At 35.7% G+C, this 14,135-nt stretch overlaps 1 protein-coding gene across 6 annotated transcripts in view; it reads left to right on the forward strand.

The window, feature by feature from the left end:
- Positions 1-13,076, forward strand: part of PAPOLA (poly(A) polymerase alpha) — a 55,472-nt gene extending 42,396 nt beyond the window's left edge. The window contains exons 17-22 of one of the 6 annotated variants that reach the window (XM_045815817.2): positions 1,698-1,840; positions 4,533-4,633; positions 4,851-5,071; positions 8,709-8,771; positions 10,638-10,712; positions 12,719-13,076. In XM_045815817.2, coding sequence (XP_045671773.1) covers positions 1,698-1,840; positions 4,533-4,633; positions 4,851-5,071; positions 8,709-8,771; positions 10,638-10,712; positions 12,719-12,814 — 699 coding nt within the window. In that variant the 3' untranslated portion in view covers positions 12,815-13,076. The remainder of the gene's footprint in view (positions 1-1,697; positions 1,841-4,532; positions 4,634-4,850; positions 5,072-8,708; positions 8,772-10,637; positions 10,713-12,718) is intronic. The other 5 variants (XM_045815818.2, XM_045815819.2, XM_045815820.2 and 2 more) reach the window with 5 other exon arrangements.
- The last annotated feature ends 1,059 nt before the right edge of the window (positions 13,077-14,135 follow it).

A 14,135-nucleotide genomic window follows, 5' to 3' on the forward strand; every position in this document is an offset into this window, starting at 1 on the left:
AATCTAGATCCATGAATCTTTTCTCTTAGACTCTTATTAATAGCTTCCTTTTATTAACTGCTGTTTGCAAAGCACTGTACAAATGTTTTTCTATATTTAATGATACAACAAGCAACAAGTGTTGTCTTTAATAGAAAAAACCAAGTGGCTAATAAACTTGCCCACGGTTGTATAGTAGGAGATGGGAATGGGACCTCCCATCCCCACACAATGCAAAGCATGTGTGTTTATTTCTCTCTGTAGTGTGTTCTGTCTTTATTTATCTTTTATTAGAAGGCTTGGATAGAACATTTATGATGTCTTGGCATTGAAGTCTTTTATGCCAAACTTGATATAGACAGGGGCAAAGCAGAGCAACTGTTTTCGTGTTCAAACCAGCCAGTTAAAACCTTCAGGTTCACAGATCATCGTCAGCAGTGGCCTGTTGTCTCACAGGTGTTTGATCACCTGGTCAGGCAGGTAACTATGTAGAATTAGTATAATTTACTTACTGTACAAATCCTTGTCTGGTGGAGAGTGAAATTGGTAGCATTTTTGCATAGGAAAGAAACTCATTAGAAAATTCATTTCACAACTGACCTCATAAACAAGTGGCATTACTTTCTCTTCCTCTCCATTCTGCCACATCTCATCTTCCCCATTTGATCAATATTGGTTTATGTACAGAAGTAATGTCTGTAGTGCTAGATCAAAGAGCGTCTTGTCATTTGGGGAACTAGAGTGCGTGCACGCACACACACGCATATGGGATATGGGTTTTTGTCAACAGTGCAGTCATTTCCATTAAAATATTTCTGTAGGTAAGTGGAGCAACAAGGCTAAAAAGTATTCTGGGGAAAAAGAAAAAGCTGAAGAAATCAATTTGATACTGCAATACTATTGATTGTAGAAACAGAAACTAAGTTCTTTAGAAATCAACTTTTATCCCATAGAAACATTAATAGTTTAAGCTTTATTTTGGTTTTCCTATATTAAGTAACATTTTGAGTACTATGATTTTTAAGAAGCAGGACTAACAGTAGGATTCACATGTGGATATTAGGTTTCACTTTCAGGAAATTATTTCTGTTTCTATTTTCCCAGGATAATTTATGCTATTAGATGTACCATGTTAAAATTCTAAGTTGGCGGTCAGAGCATCAGAAATTCTTGCTTTTGAGAGAGGCTCATTTATGTATAGATGTTTAGAAGTGGTACTACACTGTTCTTATTTGATAATTTTTTTGACGTTACACAATTTTGTGTTCATTGTAGAATAATTAAAAATTGATTTAAAAAATTGATCATAATCTCAGAAGCCAGAGATATTCATTGCTAGTATTGGGTTTATCATTAAGACTTTTTTCCTAATAATATATATGTGTATGTGTCTGTATATATAGTTCTCTAAGATCCATGTGTTTTCACATTATAGTGCTTTTTAGCGTACAGTGTGTCTTGTGGAGAGTGTGTACGTTTAATGTAGAATTCATTTCTCCTTTTTTCGCCCATGAAAGAACTGTAGTCAGGCCTCTTAGTCAGGAAGTGTATATCTACCAAATCTTTGCCATATAAGTCAGCATGACACTTTGGAGTTTTCATGATTTCACTGATTTATGCTTTGTAGTAGAAATCATTTATCAGAGTAAAAGATGTTCATGTTTCAGAGATCTGGGTAAAATAAAGGTATATTTGACTAAATACTTTATTAATTGCAGCATTCAACAGAAGGTGTCAGATTGACGCCTCTAAATGACAGCAGCCTCGATTTGTCTATGGACAGTGATAACAGCATGTCTGTGCCTTCACCTACCAGTGCTATGAAGACCAGTCCATTGAACAGTTCTGGCAGCTCTCAGGGGTAAGGAAAGGGAATGAAGTGAAGTGGCTGTTCACTAAACATACTTGATAAATCCTCTTGTTAGAGACATCTATTTAGAATATTATTTTTATTCCCTCTTCTAATTTTTTAAAAATAGCAATTGAACTTATTTTGGGGGGAAAGTAATTTTTATTTTTGTCCTGTTGTGTCATACTTGTATTCCTTTTTTGGAACAGGTGTATCTTAATTCAGATACGAATGGATGTTCACACCATTATCCCTCAAATTTCACATACAGATGGTCCCTGACTAATATGGTTTCACTTAAGATTTTTGACTTTACAGTGGTGCAAAAGCAGTACACAGTCAGTAAAAACCATACTTTGAAGTTTGAATTTTGATCTTTTCTGGGGCTAACAATATACCATACGATAGATAGTCTCTCGTGGTGCCTGGCAACAGCAGTGAGCTGCAGCTCCCAGTGAGCCCTGTGCTCACAGGGTCAACAGCCACTACACCAACGACCATTCTGCACCCATACGGCCGTTCTTCACTTTCAGTACAATATTCAGTAAATTACATGAGTTAGTCAATACTTTATTATAAAATGGGCTTTGTGTTAGGTGATTTTGCCCAATTGTAGGCTAATGTAAGTGTCCTGAGCATGTTTAAGGTAGGCTAGGCTAAGTTGTGATGTTTGGTAGTTATGTGTATTAAATGCCTTTTTGACTTAAGATATTTTCAATTTATGATGGGTTTAATGGGACGTAATCCCATCTTAGGAAAGATCTGTATTGAGGCTTCTACTGCCTCCAGTGTCTGGTGTGCTACGGAGAATGGACAAGAGGGACAAAATCACCTTTCTGTCCCGGGGCTGCTTACATCTGTGTAGCAGGGGAGGAGATCTGTGGACGTATTAGGGCTCTTCTAAGGAAGTTGAAGGTCTATGTGGCCTGGTTTTAGTTACAGGAAACTTTTTTTAAAAGAACTAAGTGTCTTCAAAAACATTTAACACAGCTAAACACTTTTGTTATGAAAGAATACATGGCTATGGTGGCAAGAACTAGAACACAAAAAGCCATATTTATGTTTAACCTATAAATTTTTTCCGGTGTATCATTGCAGAATCTTTTTTTTTAATGGAAATACTATAGTTTCTTCAAAGGAATTTGTATAGAAGTCTTTTGTACTTTGAGTTTATGCACATGTATGTATAACAGTAACTATGTGTTAAGTAACTTCAGAAGTTTAAACAATGTTAGTTTCTTACGTAATACTAAGTAACTTCCCTAAATGAGACTTCTGGATTTTAAGTTTATAACTGTATATTTGCTTAGCAAATTTTGAGTATTTATTATGAACTAGCCATTTTGCCAGCTTTTCTGGTTTTCTTCCTGCATCTGTGGTTGTTCTTGGGCCAGCTCTCCCTTTCTGTTTCAATCATTAGATATGTGTGCCCTTGAGAGCGCTTGGCCTGGTATTCTCCCTGGGGGAGTGGGATTACCTGCGCTTGTTGAGTTCATTGACTTCTGTGTACCAGTGAACTCCAAAGCCTCTTTCTTTCTTTCTTTCTTTTTTTCTTTTCTTTTCTTTTCTTTTCTTTTCTGTTCTTTTCTTTTCTTTTCTTTTCTTTTCTTTTCTTTCTTTCTTTCTTTCTTTCTCTCTCTCTCTCTCTCTCTCTCTCTTTCTTTCTTATTTATTTGGGAGAGCTCGGGTGGGAGGGACAGAGGGAGAGGGAGAGAGAATCTCAAGCAGACCCCGTGCTGAGCACAGAGCCTGACTTGGGGCTCAGTCCCAGGACCCCGAGATCATGACCTGAGCCGAAACCAAGTGTCGGACACTTAATAAGCTGACTGCCCTGGTTGCATGCAAATGTCACGTAGGCACCAAAAGTCTAAGTCCTTTCGTGTCGCCACCTTGTCACACTGATGTCATTGTTCCATAGTTGGAGAGTGCAAGCTGTAGCTGAGGGAGTGAGAGTAACCACAGAGAACTTCTTGCCTTTATTTTTCTTTAAAGGGATAATTAAAATGAGATTATTTAACTGTGATAGGATTTATTTGAGACAGAAAAGTTGAAGAAGAGATACCAGAATAAAGGATGGATGATTTGAATTTCCTGAAATGACAGGAGGGAGTGGGATGCAGAACATAGAAGAGGGGGGATGGCTTTGAAAGCCTTTATTGTTTATCTGGGCCACTGGGTGGTCCTTTAGGGTGTCATGAACCCTTAGATTTTGTATGCAGAAACTTACTTCTATTTCTCAGACCATTTTCTTATTTATAGCCTTTGACAGGGTTTTCTTACATCCCAAATCTGTTGTGTCTGTTCCCCCAAATCAGATACAAGATTGTTCTTAGAACTATCCTGTTTAACATGCTAGTCGCTAGCCACATGTGGCAATTTAAATTTATTAATATTAAATATTCAGTTTCTCACCAGCCATATTTCAAGTGCAGAGTAGCTGCATCTATCTAGTGACTACCATACTGGATAGCACAGATATGAGACGTTGTTCCAGAGGGTTCTGTTGGACAGCACTGCTTTAGAGTGTGTGCTTTTGGTCGTTGGTTGTATTTTACCAAATAAAGTCAGTTACTGATATATACATAGAAGTAAAACCAAAGAATCATTTCCTTTAGAAAATAACTTGCATATTAAATGTTGTTATGGAATTTTTATACTTTTCTGTTTGCTTTTACTACTTTTTTTTTTTTTTTTTTTTTTTTAGCAGAAACAGTCCTGCTCCAGCTGTAACAGCAGCATCTGTGACCAACATACAGGCTACTGAAGTTTCTGTGCCACAAGTAAATTCCAGTGAAAGCTCAGGGGGTAAGGAGATGGGGTTGACAGGCTTGAGAATCCTTAAACCGTATTTGGTGTTAGCCTTCATTTTGAAAGATGGCTTTATTTGTTGATTAAGTCAGTTTTTTAATGCCGTTGTATAATTATCAATAAAATAAAATACAGAGACCTAAAGTTTTACTTGTAACTTGCTGTCAACAGGATTTATTGTAATTGTTATGTGTTCACGTACTTACCTACTTAGGTACATCGAGTGAAAGCATTCCTCAAACTGCCACACAACCAGCCATTTCACCACCACCAAAGCCTACGGTCTCCAGAGTTGTTTCTTCAACACGTCTGGTAAACCCACCACCTAGACCTTCAGGAAATGCAGCAACAAAAATACCTAATCCTATAGTAGGAGTCAAGAGGACATCCTCACCTCACAAAGAAGAGAGTCCTAAGAAAACCAAAACAGAAGAGGTATCTATATATTAGTTAGCCATGGGAGTACCAGCCTGCCTATTCTAAAGTCCAGTAGAAGAACATCTTTGTGAGCCAGAATTGAGAAGCAGCAAGGAAGAAAGCTTTCTGAAAATGTTTAGGTAGTGCTTTAGGGCCATAGTCTCTCTTCACCCTTTTACCCTTCTCAGTGACTACCTCTTCCATAAAGCTGTGCCTCATTTAAACTTAGCTTGTCTAGTCTATAACATAGTTTAGCATGTCATCCCAATTTCTTATTTTCTCACAGCTATATCTTTTATGTGTACTGATTCTTTGATAGCCCCCTTGGACACAGTTCCGTGATCCAGATGGAGTTTTGGAGTTTCTTACACTGTACTTGGTATTACATGGTTACCGAGTATGAGAGGTTTTCAGGAAATTCTTATTGAATAACTGGCCAAAGTTGCAAAGTTAGATTAATTTTGAGACCTTGAATGATTACTTCCTCCAACCCTTCAGGGAATTTTCTAGCAATACTTTCACTTTTTATAAAAGTGGCCAATTTATCTTGCCAAAGTTTTAGATAGTTTTAGGGAAACCATTAAAAGTGTACATTGGTGTGTGGTTTAAAATATAAAACAGAAATAAGTAGCTTTGTTACACAATTTCATTGCTTCCTGGAGTCACTCTCGTGTTGTTTTCCTATTAGTAGGACAGTCATTGTTGCCCCAGAGATGACAGTCCAAAAACTCCAATTTCATTGTGATTTTTGGTTGATAATTTGTTAGTTAGGAATTTACTCATTTCACCAAAGTTTCTTTAGAAAGGGAAAAAAAGAAATCTGGATTTTTCTTATGGGAGTGTTTTGATCTGTAATAGTGAAAAATTATTGTCACTAATTTGTAAGTGTTTTATTCCCCAGCTTATTCTGAAGCCTTTTGGTTTATATTTTTTTTGGATATGGTCACTATTAACTAAATATCAATAACTTGATGGATTTTGTCACTCTAATGATGCTGAATGATTATATCATATCATGCTTTATAACACGTATTATGAAAACCCATCCGTGTAGTTATTTCTTAAGGCAGTGATTTTCAGCCTTGCTTGTACATCAGAGTATTTTGGAGTGATGTTTTTCCCCTCCTCATAGATTTTACAGCCTCTTCCAGATACACTGAGTCAGAGACTCGAGAAGTTAGTCCTGGGAATCTTTTATTCAGACCCCCAGTGCTGCAGGACTGTGTTGTGCAGCAACCCAGAAGTGTGCGAGCTTTGGTGGAGCTCCACATTGTGTCTGTTGATACTTGTCTGGAGTTGGCAGAGCATTGCAGAATTCACATTTCTTTTTATCTTAGTAAAGTATATGTAAGTGTGAACTGTAGATGCCTATTCATTCTGTTTACTTCTGTTAATGGTTTAATCCCTTAATGGCTCGCAAGAGCTCTGACTCATGGTATACAGCATAATGTTGGTAATTTCATTTGCACTTACCTTGGCAGAAAACACTCCTGTTTCCTGTCTAGATAGAGAGACAATAGAAATATAGAATTTTTTAACTTAGTATGGACAATTTTAAGCCTGTACACGAGAGTCATTTCCTGTGCTTGTGTACCCACTGTGCAGCTTCGGGTACTGTGGGCTTTGCCAGTCCCTACACCCTTCATTCTTTTGGTCTTTTCCATCTCCCTGTATCTGGGCTGTGGAGATTCAAAATCCAGACATCGTATCATTTCATTAGTATTTTTAAAATCATGTATCTAAAAGATAAGGATTACAAAAAAGAAAGCATAAACAAAATAAACTTATCCCGCTTAGAAAAATCAAATATCTTGTCAGTGCTCAAGTGACCCAATTGCATCATCATTGATTTTTTTTTAATAGTCTTTGTTTGTTCCATTCTGTAGGTACATAAGATCCCTGTGTAGCTATTGATTGATTTCTCTTAAGTATTCTTTAAAACAGATTTCCCTCCCTTTTTTCCTTGCAGTCTTTTTTCTTTTCTCACAGTGTGGGTTTTGTTTTTGGCGGCTTCATGGAGTTGACTAACAAAAACAGTTTTATGATATGGAAGAGACCTTAGGATCTTAGGTATCTCATAGGCTGATTGCCCCATTTCCCAGAAAGAGGAGCTTGAGTTTCAGTGGTTTTTCCATTTATAAAGCTAATTAAAGTCAGAGTCAGGATTAGAACCCAGGCCTAAAATCTCATGGTGCTAAAGGAGAAGATTGGTATGAATATCGTCATTTTGGAGCTCTCCTGAACTGGATCTTTTATTCTCTGTTAATGAGTACTTGGTATTAGAAATTTTAACAAACCAGAAAGAAACACTGGTCTTAATTAATAATACAGTGACGTGGATTAACGGGAGGATTCGGGGTGGTCAGGAGGTATACTGCTGCTTAATTTACATCATATGCGAAGGCTTGACAAATATGTAAAATAAAAATAGATAAATGTTTGCCCTGGATTGTATGGTTAAATGATGCTATATATGTATTTTTAAACTTTTTCTTATGGAAAATTTCAAACATGTACAAAATTATAATCAGCAGTCCTGTTTGCATCACTTAGCTTCAGCAGTTACTAGTTCACGGCCAGCCTGCTTCATCTTCACATCTACTTCCTTTCCCCTTGTTATGAAGCAAATCCCAGGCGTATCATTTCAGCCATAAATATTTCTGTGTGTATCTAAAGATAAAGACTTCTGAAAACATAACTACAGGATATTATCACCGTGTGTGTGTGTGTATCAGTATATTTACCAGTATTAGCAATAATTCCGTAGTGTTACATATCCGGTCAGGTTTGATATTTGCCCAGTTAGACAAATTAACTGTTTTTGAAGTTTATAATGTTTGCAGGATATAAGTAAGGTCCTTATTAGAATTGGTTTATATTATTGTTAAATCTCTTCTACTCATAGAAGCATGGTTTCTGTGTCTTGTTATAAAGCTACATTTAAAATTATAATTTTACCTAGTAAATACAGCAGAGAAATTAGGGTTAAAATAGTTTTTCTTAAAGGGACGTTAATTGCAAGTCACTGCAGGAATGGGAAAGTACAGCCATCTTTGGCTTCCTTCCCTTTTCCTTTCTTTACTGAAAATGAGTTGTTTTGAATATAATTATAATAAATTAAAAAATTGAGACTGGAAGAGAGCATTTCTCAAACCTGCTGTTCTTCAGGATGTTACTAAGTTTGACTAAGGGGGATTCTGTGGTTAAAATTAAGTTTGAGAAAGTTAAAGGGGTATTCTTTATAGGACTTCTCAGAACCTTTTATAAAATGTGCTATTAGGTATGTGAATTTCCCAGAATGGGGGTGATAGGATTCCAAGTTTCTAAGTTGTTTGATCAAAGAGCTCTTTTTTTTTTTTTTTCCTATCCCTTACAAAAAATATTTTATGAACTTCATGGTTTTAGGAATGTAGTTTAGGTGGTGTTGATCAACAGTAACAGCTTTCTACATATTCTTTGTTTGGAAGATACCAAAGCCAAACTAAATATATTACATTAAAAATTTTTTTCTCAAGTGAATGAGTGATCTACTTTAAGGCCATAGTTGATCTTACAGGTTAAATTATTTTATAATTTAAATTTTTATCAAAGCATTGATTGGCAAATAATCTAAATTTTTCATTTTAGAGAATAAAGCTTTTTTTTTCAAAAACAGGATGAAACAAGCGAAGATGCTAACTGTGTTGCTTTGAGTGGACATGATAAAACAGAAACAAAGGTATACTAATTTAGCCTTGGAATACATACACAGTTAAGAGTACAGAAGATGTGATACAAATGTCTCTAGAATATTGCACTGTCTTTTGTTCTGTAGGCTTTAGGTTGTTTTCAGTATTGTTTTTAGAGAAGTGTTCGTCCCTTTTGAATGTTAATTTATAATGCTGAAATTGAATTTCTCAAATGTTTGAGGTCCTACTAAATGCAAGGTGATCTGGGTGGATACTGAGTGGAATAAAGTGATGAGTAAGTCATGTTCTGTGACTTTAAAAGAACTTATAATTAAGTAGAGAAGATAAGAGGTAGAAGCAACTAATTACAGTACCAAAGAAGATCAAAGTAATTGAGGCTGCTGGGGTGGTGAGGGGCAGGAGCAGTGAGATGTTACCTCTGACTGAAGAAATAGTTAGAGGCTTTGTAGAAAGACCATGTAGTATTTGACATAGTTCTTGAAGGATATGTAGGGTTTGGGGCAGTCCAAGATGAGAAAGCTCAGTCTTGGGGTGAGCGTATGGTATGTTTTGAGAATCAGTTTTTGGCAGAAGTTTCTGGCAAGAGCCTTCTGGGGTGCATGGGGCTTGAGATGAGGTAGATAAGATGAGAGATAATGGTTTAGCCAAACCATATTAGACTTCGAACATCATTTTTTCAGAAATTGAAAGGTACTGAAGGCTTTTAACTTTTTCCTCTTATTGTAGAAAATTTGGAAATCCTCCTCCTCCCAAATTATTTCCATAATTGACATTTTAGCAAGTATTCTTTTGGTGTCTTTGTAGATTTTATTTGGGCATACATGCCAGTGCCTTTTGCTTTCAAATCTTTATTCACTCTGTAAACCAGGAAAAATTGTTCCTGTGAGTATATAATGTACAGAATATTAATAGCTGTCTTAAGGCTATTACCATATTTTATTCAACCAGTTTCCAATTGTTAGCATTTGTTTCTGTTAAAAAAAGAAAGTTCTTTCTTACTGTAGTATTGACTGTAGGTAAATACCTGCCATCCATTTATATGTATTAGAATAAATTAATGGAAGAGGAGTTACTGAGGCAAATAGTATGCTTACTTTTAAAACTTGATACATAACTCCAGTTTGTGCTTCAGAAAGCCTGCACTTCATTTCTCTTACCTGCATCCTGTTGGTACTATTCTGTTTTGTAAGAGAAAATTGACATTTCATTGTTTTATTACTATATATGTCGTTTTTATAGAAATTCAGATTTTTACATGTTTTTTCATCTGTTTGTGTATATATGTAGTATTTTGTTTTGTGTACAGCATTAAAAATGTTGAGAGCAGTGGCATGACATGGTTCGCCCTGTATTTTCTGATAGTACTTAGAGTAGATCAGTGCATCGATTATTGAGGAGGGGAGGCGAAACCAAAAAAAAAAAAAAAAAGGAATGTTTTAGGGACTTTTTTCTACTTTTAATTGAAGGTGTGGGAGCAGTTTTTATCCTTTTGAAAAGGTAATTTTAGTTAATATTAACTGGATTTTGTTTTTTTCACATAGCTAGGGCTTGGGTTTGTAGTGTGTTAATTACTGTCTGGGCATCATTTCATAATGTGCCTGTGCATGTCTTTAATTATTATTTGCTCCAGATGTCCAAGTTGGAGGTAGTTGGAAAGTCAGGAGATAGTCTGACCATGCCTATAAAATTGAAGTAGACAAATAGAAACGTATGTGTATGTGTCAAGAGCGAGGCGGCCTGTGGCCAGGCTCACCACATGATTTTGGGATGTGGTCCCATCTTTCTCTTGATCCTCCTGTCTTCCAAGTTGTCTTCTTTATTAGCCACCAAACCCAGTCATGTTCTTTTATTCTTTTTTTAAGTCTCTTTCCTCCCCCGTCCTCTTTGTCTCACAGGAACAACTTGATACAGAGACAAGTACAACTCAATCAGAAACTATTCACACAGCGGCTTCTCTGTTGGCCTCTCAGGTACTAAGTGCAAAAAGCAAGGAGAGTTTTATAAATGTTGTTAAGATTAGTGTGGTATAATGAATTAAAGTGAGCATATACAGAAGACTATAAAATTCTCTCTGTAACAGTAATTACTCACTAGCCATCGATGTGCGTATCGTAGTTTAGAGCATCGGATTTGACAGAACCGTTGTTTTGCACTGTCAAGATGCTAACTCATCCCCTTATATATTATTTGATATTGCAAATTATTTAAATCTTCACTAGACACAATATGCAGTATTCATATAAAGGTTTTCTCTACAGATCAAAGAGTGAATTTTAAATCATGACAGAACTAAAAAACATTCTTTGTGGATCTATTTGTGAGGTTAAAATGATTTTTTTCTTTTTAAAATGTGTTTCTGTCTCACATTTTACTTCTGATTTTCAATTTTTAATTCAGTGTAACCCATAATTCTTTCAAATTATTTTTTCATTTGTCCTAGAAATCCTGTGGTAGTCCCTTCTTGCATACAGTAAGCACCTAGAAGCTTTTTTTTTTTTAATACTGATTTGTGAACCTTCATTTTGTTTATGAAACAATGGTTTTCTTTCTTAACCCTTTCGAATTGAGTATACTTCAAAGTCTAGGTCATACTTTGACCCAAAGTAAATATTTTCTTTAAGTAGACGTAAGACCACTGAGATCATTGCTGCTCACATGAGGCTGCTGAACTAAGGCAGTGATATTTTGCTGCTTTGTGACTCGGAGTTATTTTAATGTCATAATTTTAAGATGTGTTTTTGCTAACTATTAACCCTCATAGCCTCTAAAGAGAGAAATACCATGTTGACTTTCTGGAATGTCTTTTATTTCCATAACTTTTATCTAATAAAAATTTGGGGTGGAGGAAGTAACTAAAACAACGTGAGGAAATGTGCTTGGCATTGTCTTCAGCTCCTGTGATGTGACTGCATGGCTTTTGGCCTGCCACATTACTCTGGGGAACATTTTCATAGTTTGTCTTACTAAGTTCATCCCTATGGTGATGAGTACTGGTGGGTATTTGCCTTTTTGTATTTTTATGGGGAGGTAGATCTTGATTTCTAATGGAAAGATTTGTAGAGCCATTGAGAGAAAAATCACTCAGTTAATAAAAAGAGTGATAATATTGATTTTTTAAAAAATCCCTGTATTTGGTGATATAAGGGGTATATTTCTTTCTGGGGAGATGATTATAATATTGTGGCTGTGTGTAATAATCATCGTTTTGAGATAACTTGAGATACTTAACAGACAAAATGGTAGCCTCTCTGGGATTTGCTTCAGAGTAAGCTTGGGAGTGAAGGTGGGGGGACAGTGGATGGTTCTGGTTGGGCCGCTGGCGAAGCTCGGTAATGGCTACATGGGATTCATCATAGAACACACTCTACTTGTGTGGATGCTTGGAATTTCCCATAATAAAACATTTAAAAATTTATTTCTCTGTTTTGGGATGTTAAAGAAGTCTTGTGATTTAATCTTCTTTTAACATGAAGTTTTTTAGAATAACTAAATTATTGTTGAGTTGTATAGATTTAATTTTATAACGTATAGGGTCAGAAAATAATGTCCTGGTAACTGCTGCTCCTGTGTGTGATGTGAACTTTAAGTGTTCTCCCACACGGGGGTGCTCCAGCACCAGCTAACATCACAGCTGTTAGTGTTAACTACGAGTAAATACAGTTTAACTCGACTTTAATAATTATATGACAGGTCATTCTTAGAGGAGTGTGTCTATACAAGCTGTATTTTAAAATTATTTAGGAGTTTTCTGTGTATTGCTAAAATATTCCTATTATTTGAAAATTACAAGTGTAGAGCAAATAATTTTACAGTAATAGTCCTATTTATTTGTACTTCATTCTTGTTTCTCTTTAAATTTTTAATACTTCTGTGGTAAGGTCCCATCCATTTCTTAGAAAGTAAAGCAGTGGAAAGTAAATCTCATTTTAAGTTACAGTGCTTTGAACAATGTTGTGTTCTTTGCTTTCGTTCTCAGAAAACATCCAGTACAGACCTTTCTGATATCCCTGCTCTCCCTGCAAATCCTATTCCTGTTATCAAGAATTCAATAAAACTGAGATTGAATCGGTAAAAACAACCTCAGGGGTCCATAAACAATATCTGCCAACTCAACCTGTTGTCTTCAAATGCTAAAAAAGGAGAATGGAGGGTACAAGACTAGACATGACTGAAAATGGATTTAGGTTTTTTTTGTGACCTCCCTTACTGGGCTAATCAGCACTTGATCGGAAGTCCAGGTTAGTATGTGAAGCCAGGAGTACTATTATTATTGTGTTAGCAACAGTTGCATTAACTATTTCAAAAAATTACTGCCTTTAAAAAAAAAAAAACACCTCAAGCTATATTTGTATCCATAATTGACATCTGGATTGGGTTTATGTTTGATGCATTGTTTGGAAAAATTTGCAATACAAACTGGCATAAGAATTTCTTGTTCGATAATGCACTTTTATGTATTTTTTTATTAGAAAGTAGAACTAATTTTAGATTTTCAGCTTGATGGATTTTCATTTTTTCCTGAAAAATTTCCTTTACCATTAGTCTTCAAATTGGATACCATTGTGCAGTGACGTACTGTTCTACTTCAGAGAAAGGATGAGAGGACATCTAGTTCAGTCCCTGTGCGGTAGCTGCAACCCTTAAAAATGAAATATCAACTCTAAGGGTATATATTTGACATTGAAAGAATAATTAGGAAATAGTTGGTTTTGATGGGGTCATGATTAAGAAAAGATATATTGGTTTTATTTATAGAATTGTTTAGAGTGCATACAAATCAGTGGGCAAATATTTTTCTTTGAGCTTATTAAAGCTCCATATTCTTTTGCCTTCAGTCTTTTGTCTTTGAAACAAAGCTTTTGCTCCCTCCCCCTTTTCTTTTTCCCTTTTTGCTTGTATGCATAAGGTAGAACTTAATTTCATAAGAAACAAATGCCAGTATTTTCTTAAGCCATGATGTGAAACCAATGATCCTGTGGCCACGTGGCACAGAACACTAAATTTCGGTCCTGTGGCTGAAACTTTAGGGTGACTAAAAGAAATGCGTGTGAAACATGATGCCCTAACAGGGACGCCATTTGATCTCTGGACATGCAGAATTTTGTACACTCCACAGAACTCCTCTCTGTAGTAAAGTTGATTTTCAATTTTAAACATGTGGGCAAAAAGGCATTTTCTCCAAGAATTTTAAACTAATTTTTATTTTTAAATGGTTGACCAAAATTTGTCAGTAAATTTTACATGTAGAAACATTTTAAAAATCATTTCTAGCAAGCACTTGGCATCTAGTCAGCTCTCTACTCCTATTTCATTTTGTTCTATCCGATCAATAGATTAGGAACTCTTTTCTGCAGAGAACAGAAGTCCTCGTAATTAAGCAGCAGAGCGCCCAT

This window comes from Ursus americanus, chromosome 26 (assembly GCF_024610735.1).
Source record: "Ursus americanus isolate L20-20 chromosome 26, mUrsAme1.1.p, whole genome shotgun sequence".
Taxonomy (NCBI): Eukaryota; Metazoa; Chordata; class Mammalia; order Carnivora; family Ursidae; genus Ursus; species Ursus americanus.